The sequence below is a fragment of the Hibiscus syriacus genome, unplaced genomic scaffold, assembly GCF_006381635.1.
Source record: "Hibiscus syriacus cultivar Baekdansim isolate YM2019G1 unplaced genomic scaffold, ASM638163v2 tig00110548_pilon, whole genome shotgun sequence".
NCBI lineage: Eukaryota > Viridiplantae > Streptophyta > Magnoliopsida > Malvales > Malvaceae > Hibiscus > Hibiscus syriacus.
The window spans coordinates 4,630,318-4,653,278 of record NW_024062775.1 but is presented as its reverse complement, the minus strand read 5'-3'; the positions used below and the strand labels follow the sequence as shown (position 1 = coordinate 4,653,278).

The following is a 22,961-nucleotide window of genomic DNA, read 5'->3' as shown; positions in this document are numbered from 1 at the left end:
AAAGAGGAAATTGAAAAGGTTCTGAGACATTTCTGTCAAAATTTTTGGTATAATAATATTTTACATATTTTTAATTTAAATGTAAGTTAAATAAGATTTTTTATCCTCTTAATTTTAAATTTAATATTTAATAAATTAATATTATTTTAATATAAAAATAATTTTGTACCACTTAACATTGGATCCTAACTCTGAGTCGCCCATGATTATATGTACTTTGTTTTCCTTACCGCTGTTGAGAAGTAATTTTCTCATTGGCTTAGCTAAATCAGTTTCTTTTTAGAATTTAATATTTGATTTTATGATCAAACATGGGCATCATTAATCTGCACTGAAAATTTCAAACTGAGATATCGTATCGGTTCATGATGATAAGGATGAATAATGTCGAGGGTTGCAGCTTTAGCCATCGAAAATCATTGGGAATGCAAGCTTGAATTTCCAGGGCACTTCCATCTCACCCTCTAACCAAATCCAAATATGTATAAAATAACGTGCTAGATGGAACATCCATCTTTTGTACCAGAGCCGAAATTTTGGACTTCGAAAAATACAAATATTACAAACATAAATAAATGAATTAAACCTATATAAATAATTAGACCAAAAATGGTGGTCCAGACCCTAATTACATCACACTTGGGTCCCATAACTAGAAGTATATTAAGACACTGTCTGTTATCAAAACTTGAGTGTCAATCATCCCATCATAAGTAAGTTTTGTTGAAGCTCCAAATGTATTTATGACCAACTGCCGTTATTAAAGCAAGATTGTGGGTGGCTAGGGTTTGCCTTAGACCATGCTCATTGGCAGAGGGATTGACGAGAGAATAAAACAGATAAAGGTGAGATATAGTGATGTTATGTTTACAGATATGGGAGAAGAAAATAACAGCACAAGGGATATGATTACCCGTAAGAAAAACCACATGGTACCATAGGCGGCTGCAACACTTTTAGCACAAACTTGGTAAGCAGCCTCATCGGCTAGAGATTCTGGGTAAGAGAAAATACACAATTTTTTCCTTTAAAAAATGGGTTTTTTGTTTTTTAAAAAAGGGTTTTTCTTTTCCAGTGGCAAATCATGGCTAAAAAGGTTTTTAAAAGAGTGTTTGGGAGGAGTTAGAAAACGATGCATGAAAGGAGCGGCAATCTCATCATGATGGTAATGTCATAATCAACTACGAAACACAATCTGAAAAAATCTGAAAGAAAGAAAAGAAACGAAAGAGGATTGCAGCAGCAGTCAGAATTTGTAGAAAAAGGGAATAAAGACTATTTACACGTTGAATTCATGGACATTATAACATTTTACAACACAAGAAATTCAGAGATGGCTGCAAAGTAACAACAAGGTGATTAAAAGATGATCATATCTCTGCAATTTTGAGACTGAAAAGACAAAATTGGGCTGGAATATTAGCTAATTATATAGATAGGACTATATAGCTTAGAAGCAAGGATGGTGTGTTTATAGAAGATAAGAATCATGAAAATCATTTAAAAGCATATATATTTCATATAGCAGAAACTGAGCACATCATCAGCTGGTTGATAGGGTAATCAAAGCACTATAAGTCATAGCCAAGAATGCTAGAGAGAAAAGCATTGTAATATGCATCTTTGTAGACTCTTAAAATATTATGACCTTTCTTTCTTTCATCAGAAAGGCTGGTTTAATCATGATAATACCTCGTCATGCCTTTTCATCCAAGCAATTTCCACTGATATCCTTCCTTTCCATGCCCTCTTTTGTCCCTTCCATTTTTATGAACATCTCTCTGTCAACTCAGTCCTCTCTGAGATATTATCTCTGATATCCTCTCTTCATCCCTCCATGTGTCTCTCCTTATATCTCCTCCATTTCATGCGGTTTTTACTTGATTAATTAACACTTCTCTGATTCTGTCTTTACTCATCTCTGTTTGCTTCTCTTTGATTTATTTTCCATCATGGTACCCCATCAACAACAACAGCAGCAGCAGCAAAACCAACTAGGTTCAAATGATCAAGATAGTAGTGGTGGTGACAGTGGGAAAGGAAGCATTCTGTGCAGGCAAAGTAGTACACGGTGGAGTCCCACCACTGAGCAGATTAGAATATTGAAGGAGCTTTACTACAACAACGGAGTTAGGTCCCCTAGTGGTGATCAGATTCAGAGGATTTCTGCTACACTTAGACAGTACGGTAAAATCGAAGGCAAGAATGTGTTTTATTGGTTTCAGAACCACAAGGCTCGTGAGAGGCAAAAGACTAGGCTCTCCTCTTCCACAACTCATCATCATCATGTCCCCATGCATAAACCTACCAGTTCCACACTTGCAAATAACAACATAGCTCCTGGTTCTTCCCTCTTTTCTCTTTCCCTTTCCTCTTTCCAGACAGGGAATTATATTTATTATTATTTTTTTACTAGAGTTGCGTTTGCAGGTTATTCCCCTTCATCTTCTTCTTCAACTGGAGTGATTACTGTTGGGCAAATAGGGAACTTTGGGTATGGGTCTATCACCATGGAAAAGAGTTTTAGGGTAAGTACTGTTAAAATAGTACATTCTAGTCATAGTCGGAAGTACTGTTAAAATAGTAAGAAATTTAACTAACTCGACATATTTCTACATGCTAATGTTCATCCCATGATCCCTTGAAACATCTATAAAAAGAAACAACCCTTTTGTTTGCTTCCTTGTAAAAAGTCCAAACAGATTAGAGGTTGTTCTTCAAGACAAAACGAATCCCCCATTTAAATTAACCCCCCAATAATTCACCAGGAGAGTATCACATATATATATAGTATATAGAAATTTCTACTTTTTTTTCACTCAACTATCTATGCCCAGGAATGCTCAATATCAGCATATGGTAGCCGTACAGAAAGTGCATATTCTTCGCCTTACGATTTCTTCGAGACGAAAAGATTTATCAATGGGAAACACGAAGAGGGACAAGAGGATGAAGATTATTATTATTATTATGAAGAAGAAGCTGATACAGGTCCACGAATGGAAACCCTGCCTCTCTTCCCCATGCACGGCGAGGACATCAGTGAGTTTTGCAGTAACATGAAACCCGAGCCAGACAGCCGCTACTTTGGGTGGTACAGGTCCGAAGATGGTTACACCGCCTCTCGAGCTTCACTTGAGCTCAGCCTCAGCTCGTATACTGGCAGATCACAGGATTCCATCTAATGAAATATATTATGATGTCTACTATCTTCCCAATTAGCTACTAATTAACTAATTATGCCTTTCATACAGTGCAACCATCGGTTTCTACATATTATGTGCAGCTTTTTTTTCTGTCTTTTTGTGAAGAATATTCTATGATAGTGAATAACCTAACACACGAAAAAGGATTATGAATATGATTCTTCGTTTAAATTGGAAGGAGATGGTTTTCTGTCACCTTCACTGACTCAATGACTGATTGACAGCATTAGTGATGTAGCCATTTTCAAGCACAAGTTACTGGCAGGACTGAATATGGTTTGACCAATCAATCCCAAAACTTACAAAAAAAATAGAAGGCAAAAAGAATTTGAATATCTCTTCTCATAGGGGGGATTGAATAGCCAGTGGGCAAGTGGTTTTCAGTTTTCATTACCACAGGCTATTTGGGGGTGACAGTGATTCAATGAAAGTGATGAGTTATATATATGGAGTTCTGTTCTTTTTTTGTTTAAGGGAGAAAATGGAAAAAGATTTGTCGATGGCAAAAAGAACAAGATCAATGGACAAAGATACGGAGGCAAAAGACATGCCGGGAAGGAAAGGGAATCGTCAGAAGATGATGAAATGTGAGATTAACTTTGGTATACTTGTACGGCCTTTATGATAAAAGGGGTCCAATACCTAGTTTAGTCCTTCTATTGTCCCACATTAAAAAAACGCAGCAAATTACTCGATTCATCCTCCCTCTATGGTACAACAGCCAATTTCTCATTCACCACAACCTATAACTTTGCACGTAAGGATGTTAGTTTGTTTATTTTGAGAGTGGTTTTATATATTAATAAAAAAAGTTAAATTATGTCATTAATCTTTAAACTTCACAGTTTAAACTTCAAAGCTCATATCGTAATCAATTTAATTTAACCTCTATCTTTGCTACTATTTAAAATATAAAAAATAAAAGAAAAAGAATAACTAGATAAACTAATTTTCTATGTTTGTTGATTTATTAAATGAATATATAAAACTTCTTCTTACTTGTTTATATAGTTTAATAAATGAATAAAAACTAATGTTATACGAACAATTAACGGATAATTCATCGAACGTTCTATCTACACACCTATCAGCGTAGCAACAATAAGTGATTTTGATGATATGAAGTTGGAGCATGGTGATGCAATCCGTAGTGTGAAAATACGTATATCCCCTCACTGTTACATATCCCCACGATATCATAATTGCATAAAGGGATCAAGATGTATAATTTTCCTTCATTTGGGTTTTGACATATTTTCAGAGTTTATGGCCAGTGATGGAGTCCAATGCATTTCGAGTTAAAAGACTCAGAAGAGGAGGACTGAAATGGGGAAACTAGAAACAAGGGCTTATGGACCTGGTTGATAGATATATGGAGATTTTGTAGTGGATCCAACAAGATCTTCGAAAGCTTTTTGAGTCCATAACTGCGTTATGTCCCATTATCGGTAAAGGCTGAGTCACGAGTTGCATCACTCTTTCTTTCTTCTTCTTTTCATCACTTTCAAATATCATCTTCTGTCCTTCAAGTTTCTCTAAAGGGTTCTTTTTTCAAATGTACGAATTTTTAATATAATAATAAGATATATATGAGAAAAGGAAAAAATAATAGACCCATTTACGAACCTAAGAGGAACGGCGGGAAGGCTTTCTACGTGAGCTGGGCTTCCCATGGATTACGAGTAGAAAAATGAAGGTTTTCCACTAAAAATATTAATTTTTAAAATTTAAATTGAATAAAAATATCATTTGTTAATGCCACTGTGTAAAAAATATCCAAGTTATCTATAAAAATCCACAAAAGTTAACGTGAAAGTCAAATATGGTAAGATATGCCAACCCTTTAATATTTCTATTTACATCCATAATGTTCATCGGAGCCCGATTAAAGAAAAAAAATATGGCTTGGACGGAAATGTAACAAAAATAAAGATGAATAAAATCAGGTAAAAGTAAAGGATAAGATGATAAATCTGTTATGTTTAGGGTAGAAAGGATTGAGAAATCAGAAGAAGAAGCAAAAAGGAATTCAGAATTTCATTAGATTTTTCTTTGATTTCCAGTACAATCCATTCTGTTTTTATTTTGTACAATGTACTATTGCCATTACTTCCTCAAGCTAAATTGGATTTACTTGCCCAACCGATCAACCTCAATTACTCCAATGGATCAACTTGCTTTGAGCCCTTTCCCTCAACACCATTTCTCTTGTCGTTTTGATTCTCTGTTTCTTCAACGCCAATTCCTTTGTCGTTTTGGCTCCACATTTCTTCAGCCGATTCTTTAATCCCTAATTCTCTAATTTTCACCTCTTTCAGCCCTAATTTCATCGTACTTAACCCCAAATCCCCTTTCATCTTTGGTTTCTCTGTCATATCCATGACATTACCCTCCCCTGCAGTAGATCCTTGACCCCAAGGATCGAAGTTAGGAAATTGAGACTTCAAGGCAGAATAATCCTCCCTAGTGGCGTTCTCCAGTGAAAAATTCGACCACTGAATAAAAAGCTGAGTAACTGGCCAATTTTGACGCTCCACGCTCCACTTGTCAAGAACAATAACCGGGTAAATTTTCAATTGTACGTCATCTCCTACCTCTGGAGCATCGAGACAGGTAAGCACATTTGACCAAATCTTTTTCTTCAATAAACTCATGTGAAAAACTAGGTGAATCTTGGATTGTGGTGGCAAACGAAGCTTGTAAACTACTAATCCAATCTTTTCAATGATTTTGTAAGGACTGAAATACTTGGCAAAAAGCTTCAAGTTATTTCTTAGGGCCAACGAAGTTTGTCAATACGGTTGTAATTTCAGGTAAACATCATCTCCCACATTGAATTCACGTTCAGTACGATGTCGATCTGCCTGTTGTTTCATTCTATTCTGAGCTGGTAGTAAATTCTCTTTTAGAACTCTACTCAATTATGTTCTGTGTTGCATGATCTCCTGAACTGATTGCACTTGAGTAGTGGTTTGTTGTTGTAATAATGGGGCTTCATAGCCATATAGTGCTTGAAATGGTGTGGTGCCGATGACAGTGTGGAAATTGGTGTTGTACCACCACTCGGCCTGAGGTAGCCACTTCGCCCAATCTTTTGGCTTAAAAAAACATTGGCTACATAGGTACTGCTCCAAGCACTGATTAACTCTCTCTGTTTGGCCATCTGTTTCCGGATGGAAGGCAGTACTGAATAGGGTAGATGTCCCCAATTATTTTAGAAACTCTTTCCAAAACAAGCTTGTAAAGATTTTGTCCCTATCTGATATTGTAATTTGGGGTTAACCATGAAGTCGATAAATGTTATCTAGAAATTTCCGAGCCACTTCCACAACAGTATATGGATGGGAAAGGGATATAAAGTGACTATACTTAGTGAATTTATCAACAACCACTAGAATCGTATTGAACTTAGATGAAGTATGAAGCCCTTCAATAAAGTCCATAGTAATAACAATCCAAGCTTGAGTAGGAATAGGGAGGGGTTGCAACAGACCTGGAGGAGAAATATGCTGACTCTTCGTTCGTTGGAAGATATCACATTGTTGCACGTGAGTAAGAATCATAGATTTTAGCCCAGGTCAATAAAAACAACTTTTTATACGATGGTAAGTAGCTTGACCACCTGAATGTCCACCCAAGGGAGAATCATGAAAGCTTCTAAGTAATTCTTGCCTCAATGTACCAGCAGACCCAACATATAATTTCCCCCGAAATCGGAGCACTCCTCGAACATATGACCATTGTTCAGGTCCTATAGTTTGTATTGACAGGGTTGTAATAACCTTTTTAGCCAAAGTATCATCAGCATAGGTAGCTTCAATTTCTTGAACCTAAGTAGGTGTAATCATAGTGGTAATGAGAGTATGAAGTTCAAATTCCTCTTTATAACATCTCGCTAAAGCATCAGCCACCTTGTTTGAACTTCCTTTCCTGAATTTAATTGTATAGTCGAGTCCAAGCAGTTTAGTAAGGCCTCATTTCTGGATAGTCATTGTTAATTTATGTTCCAATAAATGTTTGAGTGGCTCATGTTCAGTTTTGATAATAAATGGTCAAGCTTCCAAATAATGTCTCCATTTTGTAATATCCATCAAAATCGCCAAATATTATTTCTCATAGATGGACATATTTGCATGTCGAACTCCTTGTGCTTTACTAAGATAAGCTATAGGACGACCTTCTTGAGATAAGACAACCCCAATCCCACGGAACTCGTGTCAGTCTCTAAACAAAAACTTTTCAAAAAATCTGGCAAAGCTAAGATAAGGGCTCTGCACATATCATCCTTCAATAATTCAAAGCTTCCTTAGCAGCTGTAGACCAAGTAAAATTGTCCTTTTTTAGCATATTGGTGAGAGGTCGGCTAAGCTCACTATAGTTCTTAATAAATTTTATGTAGTATTCAGTCAACCCTAAAAATCCACACAAGGATTTTAAAATTTTTGGAAGTTGCCAATTTCTCATTGCCTCCACTTTAGAGGGGTTTGTAGCAACTCCTTTAGAAGAAATAATGTGCCCCAAGTATTCAACCTACTGTCGTCCAAAAAACACTTTACCCTTCTTGAAAAAAGTTGATTAGTTTTAAGAATTTGCAAAACGAATTCCAAATGATACACATTGTCCTCTAAAGAAGGACTATAAATCAAAATATCGTCAAAAACACCAAAACAAAATTCCGTAAGTATTGTCCAAATATATCATTCATTAATGATTGAAATGTGGCTGGTGCATTTGTTAGGTCGAATGGCATTACGTTAAACTCAAAGTGGTCGTGATGAGTTTCAAATGATGTCTTATTGACATCTTTCTTCTTGATGAGGATCTTCCAATATCCCGACTGTAAATCAATTTTTGAAGAAAAAATTGACCTTATCAACTAATCTAAAAAATCCTCGACCACATGAATTGGAAATTTGTTGTTGACTGTCCATTGGTTGAGCTGTTGGTAATCAACACAATACCTCCAAGTACCATCATTCTTCTTGACCAGCAAACATGGAGAAGCAAACGGACTCTTACTGGTCTGGATAATTGAAGCACCAATAATTCCTTAACCTGTTTCTCGACCTCAGATTTTTACTGATAATGAAAACGATATGGTCTCAAATTAATTGGCGGAGCGTCGTCTTTAAGAACAATAGCATGATCATGGTTTCGAACCGGAGGCAATCCTTTTGGTTCATCAAAAACTTGCTGATAAGCTGCAAGTAAAGGCTGAAGTATAGCTGGAACTTCCTGAGAATCAATTTCTGCACTTAACCAATAGAGTTCTCTAATAACCTCGGGTTGTTTTAAAGTCAATTTTTGCATCTTGTCTCATGAAATCATCTTTACATAAGGTATCCGATGACCACCCTACAATGAAATAAGATTCTCATCTTTCTTGAAAGTCAATGTCATTTCATTGAAATCCAAGGTAATAGGGCTAAATTTCTTCATCCATTCAACCCCCAAAACCATATCACTTCCCCCCATTTGCAGTACTCTGAAATCATGGACAAAGCCATATCCCTACATATTCCATGTAAATTAATTAATCCTTGTTGTACTGTGAAGCCGTTTCCCACTAGCCACAGTGATGACTAAATGATCAGTTTGTACTACATCCATTCCTTCCTTTGCACATCATGGAGTAATAAAGCTATGGGTACTCCCCTATCAACCAAGATATTCAATAATTTACTATTAACATTACCTTGTATTCTAATGGTGATGTGACCAGCAATACTAATTAGAGCATTAATAGAGATTTCTAAAGCTTCATCATCCTGGTCACTCTCTTATAGTATCGGTTGTTGTATTTGATTGTCCTGATTCAAAGGAGTAACGTCAGAGTTTTGGCCTTCCTCATCCTTCATCATGTTCATTTTCTTCTGTTTACATTGATGCCCAGGGCCAAACTTGTCTTCACATTTGAAATAAAGTTTATTAGCTCGTCGATAATCCACCAACTGTTGCTTAGTAGTGTTTTGAGGTTGATAAAGTCGAGGGTTCATTATCGCAAGAATCCCTTCAACTCTTGTAGGTGGCATAAAAAATTCGACTTAAAAACGATTTGCCCTTTTCTATTTTCGACTTCTATGGATAACTCATAAATCTTAGCCTTTCTACCATCTTCAGCCACTGTTTTAGGCTCAAGAACTTTAACTTTGTGCTTTATTTCCTCTTTCAACCCACTCAAAAACAAGAGACAAAATACTCATCCCCCAATCCATGATTAATTTGAAGAATAAAAGGTTGAAGTTCTTCAAATTTATCCTCATACTCTTCCACATAAGACATTTGAGTTAATTTGTTAAACTCAATTATAACATCAATATACACTTTATCATAAAACCTGTAGGTAATGTATGCCACAAATTCATGCCAAAAGACTCGATTTTTCTTCATAATATAGCCATCAAACCAAGTCTCAGCCCTACCTTTTAGATACATAGCAACCACTTCCAGCTTCTTCCTGTCATTATAGAAAAAATAGAAAAATATTTTCACACTTCCGCACCCAACTCCTGGGTTTACTGCCATTAAAAAATGGAAGTTCTATTTTTAGCCTAGGAGTAAACATACTCATGGTGTTGTTTGTAGGCTTTTGTTTATTAGCTCAGAACATTTGAGGACAGATGGTTCCCCAAGTTATGTTGGATTCCCCCCCCCCAATTTCAATTTATGCACGTTAGAAGGTACCTTAGTGTTTTCTGCAAGAAATACAGGTTTTGAAGCTAAAATCCCAGGCTCTAGCGGTTGAAATGAATATTTATCACAATAATCAATAACGGTGACTTGTAAAGGGGTTTTTTCGAGTGCCTGTGTCTGAATTTTGGTCATGGTGTTTTGATTTGTTGCAGGTGAAGATTGACCCGATTCATCCTCAGATTTCTGCATTAGGCTGAAGAGTTGCTGCAAATAGCCTTTAGTCTCATTCATTGTTGCCTCCAAGGATTGCAATTGCTGCTCCCATTCAATCTTTTGGCTGACCCACCAAATGAGAACTTCTGCATTTGGAGAGCCTTCAGGATCATCAATGGTAGCCCTGGTTTGTTCGTTCTGTCCCATCTTCAACGTCTTCTTAGTCTTTCCCATCTTGGAAAAAAATTTAGATCAATTTTAGCCTGGCTCTGAATACCAATTGTTATGTTTAGGTTAGAAAGGATTGAGAAATTAGAAGAAGAAGGAAAAATAAATTCAGAATTTCATTAGATTTTTCTTAGATTTCCAGTACAATCCATTATGTTTTTATGTTGTACAATGTACTATTGTCGTTACTTCCTCCAGCTGAATTGGATTTACTTGCCCAACAGATCAGCCTCAATTACTCCAACGGATCAGCCTCAATTACTCTAACGGATCAGCTTGCTTTGAGCCCATTTCCTGAACACCATTTCTCTTGTCGTTTTGATTCTATGTTTCTTCAATGCCAATTCCTTTGTCGTTTTGGCTCCACATTTCTTCATCCAATTCTTTAATCCCTAATTCTCTAATTTTTGCCTCTTTCAACCCTAATTTCATCGTACTCAAACCCAATTCCCCTTTCATCTTTGGTTTCTCTGTCCCATCCATGACAAAATCTTTATTAGATTACTCTCAATCACACATGAATAATATGCACAGTTTTTGCAAATGGAGTTGATGTGCAATCTTTCTTTCATGGTATCTTTTCGAAGAAACATGCTGTAAAATGACAAAAAAAAGTTGAGAGGTGGGTGTCAAGAAAGACAACCGATCTATATCCTCTATAGGAAAGCGCAGGAGCTAACTTTTGGGCGTTGGCAATCCCTTCAACCGCATTGCATCACCTTTTTTCCCTTTCCATCTCATCATCACTGTTGTACACGAATCTTGTGTGCTTCCCTCTAAACGTCTCTTCCATTCTATACATAGCAGTTGGGTGCCTGACTTCAGTCATTTTCTTATACATGCATACATTGTACAGTAATTTATTTAATCTTGTCTCATATAGTTGATAAACTATCTCATCGAGAACATCATTCCATGCATGCAAATGGCCAACTGCATTTTTTTCTATTGATTATCTAAAAAAATGTCTCATATTTAGTTTAACTTAATTGGAAAAATCAAATACAAATTAAATATTAAAATAATATTTGTTAACAAATTTTTTTTTATTTAATCAGTTTCGATTCGATAAAAACTGGAGTTAATCAATAGTATTGGGAGTGTTTCCTGCTCATCATAGTTCCTGATAATCGGCGTTCCACATTTGCTATGTATATTGCTTTACTCGATCACTCGCTTAAAGATGGTGATTATGTTGTGTGGTAGCCTAATCTAAGGGTAAAGAATGATAGAGAATTGACGTAATAAAAAATGTGATAAAAATATAATATTTTTGGTTGAATACAGACTAAAATGTTAACATTTTCTAATATTTTAGTTGAACCTAAAATGTTATGAAGAATGTTATATTTTTCTGTTCAACCGAAAATTTTTCTGTTACATTAGTTGGATCAAATTGTATTTATTGTAAAGATGTACTTAGCGTATGGTTATTTGCATAGGTTAAATAAATGGGTACATAAAAAGTTCTAAATTTGTACTGCACCATTTGTTATAAAGTATTTAAGTAGGTATGAAAGAATTAAAAAATTGATGAGAAAAAAGAATTTATATTTAAGTAATTTGAAATTTGAATTAAGAATTTAATTTGGTAATTTATGTTAAACAATTCAAATATCTTAAAATCTAAAAAAGGAAATTGGAGATGCTTTATTCACCTTATATGGGTCATGATGAAATTGCTTAAAGTCTGTCTTTTAAGGGAACATATTAAAGTGGGAAAGGTTTGGATATCGGTAAATAAATCAGATTCCAACACTTTCGCATGCAACCACTAGGAGAGGAACCATCCTTCGTCGTTTGTACTCGTAACTGATAAGAACATTGCCTTTTGTGGGATCTCAATCACTGTGTAAAAGTAACATTTAATATATGTAGCATTTAACATTTAATGGTTAAAGAGGATATATATATATATATATATATATATATATATATATATATATATATATGAGTTTGAGTTGTTGTATTATTGATGTTTAACGGATAAGGTGGAAGTTGATAGTAATTTCATAAACTCTAATCGATTCGAAATTTTTTTAAGTTCAAATCAAACTTTTTAATAATTAGTAGATTTGTTTTCAAGTTTGAGTCAAGTTCATCGACTTTGTATGATATATGTATATCACATATAAAAAAATGAAGAAATATATATATATTGTATATGGTTATAAAAACCATTTAAATCGAAATAAAATAATATCATAATATTATAAATATTTATAATTAAATTTAAGCAGAAACTCAAAATTCAACTCTAAAAGAATTCAAGTCAACTTCAAGTTGTAAGATAGGACTCGTCAACTCGAATAACTCGACTCGACTCGATCGAACGCTCACCCCTAAACGAAAAATTATAAAATTGGAATGTATTAATAATTGAGTGACCATTTCATAACTTTTAATAGTTGATGGACTCAACAAAATAATATATTAATAGTTGATATAAATTTCATGAATTTCTTCTCTCAACCCAAAGTTTCATGAAATTCATTTACCTTATTTTCGTACAGCCCTGCTCGTGCTGCTCGGTGGGCCCAATCCAGCTTCCTAGTTGCGCCATTGGTTTTACACGTGAGCCAGACCTTCCTAACTCTTTGGGGTTGGTTATTGCCTCCATGTCCCCATGGCCATTGGCCGCCAAAAGCAACTACTTTTATATGCATTGATGATGAAATTTAAACCCTAAATAAATAAATGATAGCACATGTCTCAATTGATTCGTACAATTCAGCCCTCTCTCATCTCCTTCAATTATTTTCTTCCTAAATGAAATTACAACAGCTGCTGCAGCAACAGTCGTGAAAGCCATCACCACCTAAACAAATGTTATATAAACAAGAAGATGAAAGCGCGTTGGACCTTGTAAAACTCCTCTTCCGTGAACGGCGATTGACCCTTTACAGCGCAAAGGCCAAAATCCCATCAGCAATTAACTCCGCTAATTTTGCTTTCCATTTCCTCCGCTCGTCAAGCCTTTTACTATAAGCTTATAAAAGGCCAAAACCCCATTAAATTTCAACCCTTTTCTCTTCGAGCTGGTTTATTTTTTCATTTATCTGATCAAGTTTACGTTTTTATTTTTGGTTTTGACTTTGGCTCTGGCTTTGTTGGTGTGATGGCGGATATGGTGAAGCAAATATTGGCGAGGCCAATTCAGTTAGCAGACCAAGTAGCGAAAGCGGCGGATGAGGCAAATTCGTTCAAGCAAGAGTGTTTGGAGCTTAAGTCCAAGTCAGAGAAGCTTGCTGGCTTGCTCCGACAAGCGGCGCGTGCGAGTTCCGACCTTTACGAACGCCCTACGCGCCGCATTATCGATGATACCGAACAGGTCCTTGGTAAAGCTCTTTCTTTGGTCTTCAAATGCCGTGCCAACGGCTTCATGAAGCGCGTGTTCACTATCATCCCTGCCGCCGCGTTCCGAAAAATGTATTCTCAGCTCGAGAACTCAATCGGTGATGTTTCTTGGCTTCTCCATGTTTCGGCCTCCGTCGACGGTGCACACTTAGGACTTCCTCCGATCGCTGCGAACGAGCCGATTTTATGCTTAATTTGGGAACAAATCGCGATTCTTTACACCGGTTCACTCGACGACCGGTCCGACTCGGCGGCTTCGCTTGTTTCGCTAACCAGAGACAATGACCGGTATGGCAAACTGATTATCGAAGAAGGAGGCGTTGGACCGTTATTGAAATTAGTCAAAGAAGGGAAAATGGAAGGCCAAGAAAACGCCGCCAGAGCAATTGGCCTTCTGGGTCGGGACCCGGAATGCGTGGAGCACTTGATCCACGCTGGTGTTGTCACAGTGTTTGCGAAAATCCTCAAAGAAGCTCCGATGAAAGTTCAAGCCGTGACGGCCTGGGCGGTGTCGGAGCTGGCTGCTAATTACCCAAAATGCCAAGATTTGTTCGCTCAGCATAACATAATCCGGTTACTCGTCAGTCATTTGGCGTTTGAAACCATTCAAGAACACAGCAATTACACCATTGCTAGTAACAAGGCGACGTCGATCCACGCGGTGATTATGGCGAGCAGTACTAATTCGAACGCGAATGATGTGAAGAATGTTGTTGATGATGATCACCGGAATCCGATTCCACATCCAATGGGGAAGCAAATGCCAAATCAGATGCACAATGTGGTTACCAATACCATGGCAATGCCGGGTAATAATCATGTTAGGAGTAACAGTCAGGGCAATGCAAAGCAATTTCATCAAGTTCATCATCAACAACGGCAGCAGCAGAATATAATGGGAAGGGAAGCAGAAGATATTGCTGCTAAGGCTTATATGAAGGCAATGGCTGCTAGAGCTTTATGGAATCTAGCCAAGGGGAATTCGACCATCTGTCGGAGTATCACCGAGTCTAGAGCGCTGCTATGTTTTGCTGTTTTGTTAGAAAAAGGAACCAAAGAAATCCGGCTTAATTCAGCCATGGCGTTGATGGAGATCACAGCTGTGGCAGAGCAGGATACCGATTTGAGAAGGTCTGCGTTTAAACCGAACTCTCATGCTTGTAAGCTCGTTGTGGATCAGCTGTTGAAGATAATCGAGAAGGCCGATTCAGAATTGCTGATTCCTTGTATCAAGGCCATCGGTAATCTGGCGAGGACGTTTCGAGCAACCGAAACGAGGATGATTTCCCATTGGTTAAACTTCTCGACGATAGGGAAGCCGAAGTTTGCAACGAGGCTGCCATTGCTCTTACCAAATTCGCTTGCACCAACAACTACCTACACCTCGGTCACTCCAAGTCAATCATTAGAGCAGGGGGTGCGAAGCATTTGATTCAGCTAGTGTATTTCGGGGAACCAATTGTTCAGCACTCAGCATTAGTTCTCCTATGCTACATTGCCCTCCACGTAGCCGACAGCGAAGAACTCGCCCAAGCCGAAGTGCTGATGGTGCTGGAATGGGCATCCAAGCAATTCAAGATGACCCAGGACGAAACAGTGGACAGAATTCTACCAGAAGCCAAAAGTAGATTGGAGCTGTATCAGTCTAGAGGTTCAAGGGGGTTTCATTGATTCAATCGAGAACAATATCCCATCATTTTCTTCAGATTCATCATTCTAAGGCAGTGTACATACAGTTAGCAGTCGTCTTCTACGGCGGATCATAATTGCATGGCTCCTATAAGTTGAAGTTGACCTGGAATTTTTGAAGTGGTTTCTAACCACATAAAAGAATGATTCGGCCTCATTAATGGGGGGTTGGATCCTTTCAAACCAGTTGCTCTTAACTTTTTTTTTTTTTTTTGCTGTCATCAAATTCCATCAACAAACTAAAACCGGCCTGCCTAGGTTGTCACCTACAAGGAATTTGAGTCTGGTTCCGCCATGCATTTATACCTCTTGCAGCAAGTGGTTTATGAGCAAATAAAAGTAGGTAAAATATGTGCTAATGTCCTTGTCTTTTTCTCTCTCTCCCCCATTTCTACTGTATTATTCGAAATGTTTTCCTCTGTCAAATTCCTACCAATTTATTTGACAACCATTTATCTTTTCATCCTTTGGTTAAACCCAAGGAAAATTGAAGGAAAAAAAGTAGGTCAAATTTTATCATTGGTCGTTGTTTTGTGCTTAAGTTGTGGATTTAATCCATATACTATTTCTAAATTACAAAGACTAAAAATGATTAAATAGGAGAACATAATTTGATTCTGCACCATAGGCCTGGTAGATGAACTACCAGCAGAATTTCACTTGGTAGATTCAGTAGTTACTATTTGGATCTAATTCAAATTTTCAAAATTACACAGACTATACAAGATCAAAGTATAATATAAGAATTAAATTCTGAACTTGTGCATAGTATAGAGATTAATAATAGAATTTGACAAAAAAAGAGAGAAAATCTGAGTGATATTCTGAAAGGAGCAAACCATGAAACTGAGTCAAATTTGCTCATTTTCAAAAATGAATCAACAAATCCAAGTGAAGAAATGTGAATATACATGTCAAAAGTCAAAACCACCCACAAGAATGGGATGAATATCAATGTACTTATATAGAATGGGATGTTGGGCACCGAAAGCAAAATTCAACTTGTAAATTGGGCTGAAAAATCTGACCATGGATTGATTTGGTGGACTCAAATAAGTTAACCCAAAGTCATCTTTGGACCCCCTGGCCATCTTCTATTTCATATTGTATTTTTTATTCGACGAATTTAATCTCTGTTTAAACAGTTGACGAATAGACGAAAATGCTGTAATTCACATAAAAAGAAATGTGTACATATAAATGGTGAGTGAGAGTCATACATTTGGTGATTTGCACATAGACTTATCCTCGTAGAGGCTTCAAATCTCCACCCAATTCAGCATCCAAACTCAAACGAATAGAGAAGAATACCAACCACATCCTTTTAGATTTTCTCATCTCATCCCCATTACTTCTTCACCAACAACTACACATCAAATAACATTTCCTCCTCTCTTTACTTCTTCATCCTCAATAGCCATGGCTGCTGTAACTGCTGCAGTCTCCTTTCCTTGTACCACTCGAACTTCTATCATTTCTCCTGAAAGAATCACATTCAAGAAGGTAACAACTTCTCTTGTTTGTACTAGTTTACATGCAGTTGGTGAGCTGTTGAACTGTTTCTTGTTTTTTTAGGTTTCGTTTTACTACAGAGATGTGTCGAGTGGAGGGAGATTGGTTTCCGATGAGCGCAGGTTACAACTGAAGCTCCTGCAAAAGTTGTGAAGGAATCCAAGAAGGACGATGAAGGTATTGTGGTTAACAAGTTCAAGCCAAAGGAGCCTTACATTGGCAGATGCCTTTTAAACACTAAGATCACCGGCGATGATGCTCCTGGAGAGACTTGGCATATGGTCTTCAGCACTGAGGGTATGCCAAAATCAAATCCTTTAACATATTTGCATGTATGTCTATGTGAAAAAAAGAAGAGAAAACATCGGATGATTCAATGGTAATGGAGACTTGCATATCTATGAAATTGTCTATGAAAAAACAACCTTTCATTTTTAGCTGACTGGCTGGTAGGATTGGATCAGGAGAGCTTCCTTACAGAGAAGGGCAATCCATTGGGGTGATTCCTGATGGCGTTGACAAGAATGGGAAACCTCACAAGCTGAGATTATACTCTATTGCTAGCAGTGCTATTGGTGATTTTGGGGACTCTAAAACTGTGAGTTTACCTTCAAAACTTAATTTTCTTTTCAGTTTAAGATGCAAATCATGTGATGGATATCTATATACCTGTTAGCATGCAGCTCTACTGTTTTTTTTTTTTTGTATGATCTTATTGTATTATTACAGGTATCCCTATGTGTGAAACGTCTGGTATACACCAACAAACAAGGAGAACTTGTTAAAAGAGTTTGCTCAAAATTCTTGTGTAATAATGCAGCACTCTTCATGTTTCATCATGATGTTCACTTGTTAAAGGATAATGTAGTTGATTTACTGTACTGATGCTAAAATGCTTTGATCTTAATCTTCAGGTGACTTGAAACCTGGGGCAGAAGTTAAAATCACAGGACCTGTTGGAAAGGAAATGATTATGCCAAAAGATCCTAATGCCACAATCGTCATGGTTCGTATATGACCAAGATTATCATTCATTCATTGAAAAATGCAGATTCCATCATATTGATTAACTGATGCTCCAAAACAACATTTTTCACTCAGTTACTTCATTACAGCTTGCTACTGGAACCGGAATCGCTCCGATAATTTTTGTGGAAAATGTTCTTTGAAAAGCATGAAGACTACAAGGTAAAAAAAAAAAAAAAAGAGAGAATCATTACCAGCGGCATGAACTCATCAATATGTTTATTGTACTAATGAGTTTCAACGGTTTGCCATGGCTCTTCCTTGGTGTTCCTACAAGTAGCTCATTGTTGTACAAGGAGGTAAGCATTCAAAGCTGGAAAAAGAAATCCATGGACTTGTCTGATTCTCCGAATGAAATGTCCAAATGTCATGTGCTCAGGAATTTGAGAAAATGAAGGAGAAGAATCCAGACAACATCAGGCTGGACTTTGCTGTGAGCAGAGAACAAACTACTGATAAAGGAGAGAAGATGTACATTCAGACCCGAATGGCTGAATTTGCAAAAGAGCTGTGGGAATTACTCAAGAGAGACAACACCTTTGTTTACATGTGTGGGTTGAAAGGCATGGAGAAGGGAATTGATGACATAATGGTCTCACTTGCTGCAGCAGATGGTGAATGAACCCTGAACCCCTATTCAACCGTAGACTGCATGTACAAATCAGCCCCACCAATTATTGCTTCTTCTTCTTTTTTGAGCAGCCATATCCTATCAGGATTTCCATTGCGTTATGTAGATAGGGGGTGCCTTCTTTTATTTGAGGTCGTATTAATGAAATAAATGGGATTTTATAGCCAAATCTTAGCATCGTGGAATAGTAAATGAAACTTACAATTTCCCCTGCTTATTCTAATGAGCATGTGTTTCACATGTATCCAATGCTTGATTGGCTTTGAGGGCTACACCTGCAAATGCTTTTTTATAACAATTGATATCTGATTGATTCGACGTTTAATTTGGATGAATATTGCCGGGGTAAATTGTAAAATGTGTAATTATATCGTTCTTTTTAACTACCATGTTAGTTTTTCAATCAAATATTAAAGACAAAGTAACTTGATTGAACTGTTTGATTTATAAAATTAAAAAATTAAAATAATATTAATCAATGAGGGTGTGACTATTGTTATTGAATGTTGTACACTTTGGATAAAATGAAAAAAGTACAGCTTAAGAAATATCTCTTACCAAAACAATCTCTAAGGGCTGATATGAGAATCATGTATAGTATAGAGGTCATTTTTCTAAAATATTTTACCTATAATTGGATGATTTAGCAGATAAAGAGTTTTTTATATAGTTCATTAAAATAAGTTAAAATTTATTTTGAGATCTATGACATTTTTTACAGTGTTATTAGAATTCGTCACGCTGAGATAACGAGTTTCAATAGAAAATATTTTTTATTCGAACTCATAGATCAAAATGACGAGTTCAAATAAAATATTTTCTTATTAAAATCTATCACATCAAAATAAAAAATTAAAATAAAAAATATTTTTATTGAAACTCGTCATATGTCACTGTAAAAAATATTATAGACTCCAAAATAAATTTTGACCCTATAATTCCTAACCAGTTGAGGAATAAAAAGTCGGTGCTACCCCTAACAATTAGAGTAGCCTTTGCCCCTAACCAGTTTTTTCTTGAAACCCAAAATTTCCCCTATAAATTCGCCTTTTGTTGGTTCACACACTCAAAAACCCTAAAACAAACAAATCAAAAGTTCCTTTTTACTATCCCAAATCTCGCAACCAGCTTCCATGGCTGAGCAACAGCAAGACCAACAGCAATCAAGATCCGCCGGCAAGGTCCTCTGGTTCGATGACCAGAAAGGCTTCGGATTTATCCATCCTGACGATGGCGGCGAAGATCTCTTCGTCCATCAATCGTCCATCAAATCTGACGGCTATCGTAGCCTCGCCGAGGGCGAATCTGTTGAGTTCACCGTTTCCCAAGGCAACAGTGGGAAAACTCAGGCTGTTGATGTCACCGCGCTCGGTGGCTCTCAAATCATTAAGAAGGATCGTCGCGGCGGCGGCGGCGGTTGGAGGAACGATCGGAGGAACGGGAGCGGCGGGTGTTATAAATGTGGGGATACGAATCATCTCGCCAGGGATTGCAATAACAACGCAGGCTCGTACGACAATAACGATAATTACAATAACGCTGGGTACGGCAGTGGCGGTGGGGGCTCTTGTTATAATTGTGGTGAGGCGGGGCATTTTGCGAGGGATTGTAGGAGGGATGCTGGCGGATCTTCCGGTGGTGGGGCTGGAAAGTGCTACAACTGTGGGAGATTTGGGCACTTTGCCAGGGACTGCAATAGAAACAGTGGCGGTGGTGGCGGCGGTGGCAGAGGCTGCTTTAACTGTGGAGGGTTTGGGCATATGGCGAGGGATTGCAACAACAACAACAACAACAATAACAAAGGAACTGAATGCTTTAAATGCGGCGAGGCAGGTCATTTTGCAAGGGAGTGTCCAAACTTGAAGTCTTCAGCTTAAACTTGAATGTCTGGGAAAGAAAGAGTAATAGTAGATATTTCTCTTTTTCTATGTTTTGGGGTTCTCTATGGTTCTTAGAGGTTATACATAAGGATGTTTTGGCTTATCCATCTCTTTTCTTTTTTTTTTATGGGGGGAGAATTTTTCCAATTGTGATACACAGTTGAGATGGCTTGGATTAAAATTTAGATTTTGTTGTTCTGGTTATTTTGGATTATTATCAGTGACTTCGGGTTATTTCTCGATTCCTTATCTATTTTCAATTGTGAATTACTGTTTCTATATTGTTATGGGTGCTTTTTTTCTCAAATACTTTGTTCTTCTGCATTGATCCTATATGTTTTTAAGGAAGTTATTGTCTAAATCTTGTTGTATTCTGTGATCCTCTTGATGAAATGGATTCTAGCTTTTTTGGTTTAGTCGTGATGCTTATGCCATGCCCCATGCCTTTATAGATGCCTGTTTTGTTGTATAGCGTCCTAGTTGTTAGATAACAGCTTCCAAATTGAAGAGATGTTGATTCTTCTCTCTTAGCTGCTATATAGGTGATCTTAAAATATTTCTTATGTCCAGCTGAAGTTTTTGATGTTGTCTGGGTATTGATTGTCATTGTGCATTTGATGCTCTGTGATGAAGATGTTTGATCTTACCGTCTTATAGAAGCTGTTAACAGCTGTGTTGAAGTGAATTGTTATTGATATTACATCAAGCACAATAAGTTTTAGGTCTCTACCATATTGTTTTAATCTCTTTGAGAAAGGGTCTGCATTTTTTTTTCTTTCTATTGACTGATGCTCATACTAGGAGCAGTTAACCATTGAAAGGGTGTCTTGTGTGGTCATTGCAATATCATGATGCTTGATCTAAGCTCGACATAATGGAGAAGGGCTTGCTTTCTTTTTGACCATAAAAGCTCTCCATTCTTCTGTTGGAGATTGTTCGAGTGGGAATATTGTTTTTGAAAACGACTTGGGCAACTCTTTAATAAGATTCCAAAGCCCATACCCATTAGCATCATCTATCAGCTAGTGGTATCATGGGGAACGTATTGGGGCTAGATTTGGGCTGACAGAAGTATCATCCATTTCCCAACTTGGATTTATATCGCGAACTTAATCACAATAGTCCATGATTCTCAGATATCAAGTCTAAATTTAAAAAATTTCCAATCAAATTAATCGAGGAAAAACAGGTTGAAAGCATGAAAGATTTTGTTAGTTAATCATTTGACGTGTGGTGGAGAGTATAACGTCTTCCATGGGTAATACTGGATGGACAAGTGGCGAACAGTGTGCATCGTCATGACCGATGAATCGTTTTGATGGGGCTGAGGTGTGGCAAACATTACACAGCGCATCCTCATATCCCTTTCTTTCTTACTTTCCGACCTATGATATTATGCAAACAAAACTGTGCGGCCTCAAAAATGTGCCAGGCGGAATAACTTCGCACCTGGGTTCAAGGATTGTGGGATTCCCATATTTGGTTGGCCGAGAATCTCATTCTCGATAATGTTTTTATTACCAATAGTAGATTTTTTTGGGGTATATTATTGGGAATGTCATTACCTCCCTTCCCTTAGGTATTGTAATATTACCGGCGTTTTGGACTAAAATGCCCTTAAATTTTTTTTTCTTCAAAAATATCATTCTTCTGTCATTGAATAATAAAAATTCTACGAAGGTTAAATTACAAAATTATCCTTAAATTATTTTAGATTTACAAAAAAAAATCTATAATTAAAATTTTATATGAAGTTCATGGGTTAAAAAAATTTACTCTTTCATTAAACATTTTTTATATTTTTAATTTTGTAAAAAATTTATATAAATATTATGAATTTAATTTTTTAAAGAAAATATATAAATATTTTACAATTTGTAATATTATACAAATATATAATAAGGACAATTTGGTCAAATATACATTCCAATAATCTTTTATTTCTTTAACCAAACACGATAATCTTACATTCCTGCTAAACCAACCAAACACAAAATGCAACATTCTCAGTAATCATATTCTCTAGTAATCTTTTATTCCCACTGGTAATCTTACATTCCGTGAACCAAACGTACCCTAAACGGGTCACAAGCCTGGACCCCCTCCATAGAGTAGTTTACTTGCCTTTCACATCAGTATTTTGATTCTTTCAATTATCGAAATTCATCTTCAAGATCTTAAACAAGACCAAAAATCATTTTCAATCCGATGTTCGGCCCTGAGCGCTCAGCCCGTCGCATTCTCAGGATTGAGAAAAGAAAGGGGACCGAACATTAATGTCTAGCAACCTTGTCATTCGAATGTGTTTTTTATTAAGTTATCATCTTATATTAATTAATAATGTAAACATAATTTTTTATTAAGTTATCATTTTTTTTATACAAAATACAGATGTTAGAACGGATATTACATCTGTTTCAGCATGATCACATCAGAAAACATAAGCAACTTAGCAAAACTGAATCATGACTAGATTAGACTTGCCACTAAGATGAGGTGCTTAATTTTGATTGCTTGGTCGGTTAATTTTGTTTGTGAAAGACAATGATTACAGGAAAAATACTGATGTCTTCCTCAAGTTTTTAA

At 36.7% G+C, this 22,961-nt stretch overlaps 2 protein-coding genes and 2 pseudogenes across 2 annotated transcripts; all 4 read left to right on the top strand.

The window, feature by feature from the left end:
• The first annotated feature begins 1,952 nt into the window (after positions 1–1,952).
• On the top strand, positions 1,953–3,227 carry LOC120130632 (protein WUSCHEL-like). The gene is made up of 3 exons (XM_039147834.1): positions 1,953–2,343; positions 2,431–2,528; positions 2,838–3,227. The coding sequence occupies exons 1-3, from the start codon at positions 1,953–1,955 to the stop codon at positions 3,183–3,185; spliced, it is 837 nt and encodes a 278-aa protein (XP_039003765.1). The 3' UTR covers positions 3,186–3,227.
• Positions 3,228–13,304: 10,077 nt separating this feature from the next.
• LOC120130751 lies at positions 13,305–15,310 on the top strand (annotated as a pseudogene).
• A 1,321-nt stretch (positions 15,311–16,631) lies between these two features.
• On the top strand, positions 16,632–18,501 carry LOC120130734 (annotated as a pseudogene).
• Positions 18,502–19,508: 1,007 nt separating this feature from the next.
• LOC120131060 (cold shock domain-containing protein 3-like) lies at positions 19,509–20,655 on the top strand. Its single transcript, XM_039148164.1, has one exon. It carries the CDS (start codon positions 19,629–19,631, stop codon positions 20,370–20,372), a length of 744 nt encoding a protein of 247 aa, XP_039004095.1. The 5' UTR covers positions 19,509–19,628; the 3' UTR covers positions 20,373–20,655.
• Positions 20,656–22,961: the final 2,306 nt, after the last annotated feature.

Coding starts and splice junctions, on each gene's coding strand:
- LOC120130632 (XM_039147834.1), top strand. CDS start 1,953: ATGGTACCCCATCAACAACAACAGCAGCAGCAGCAAAACCAACTAGGT. Junction 2,344..2,430: donor AAATAACAACATAGCTCCTG/GTTCTTCCCTCT, acceptor TTGCGTTTGCAG/GTTATTCCCCTTCATCTTCT. Junction 2,529..2,837: donor CCATGGAAAAGAGTTTTAGG/GTAAGTACTGTT, acceptor ATCTATGCCCAG/GAATGCTCAATATCAGCATA.
- LOC120131060 (XM_039148164.1), top strand. CDS start 19,629: ATGGCTGAGCAACAGCAAGACCAACAGCAATCAAGATCCGCCGGCAAG.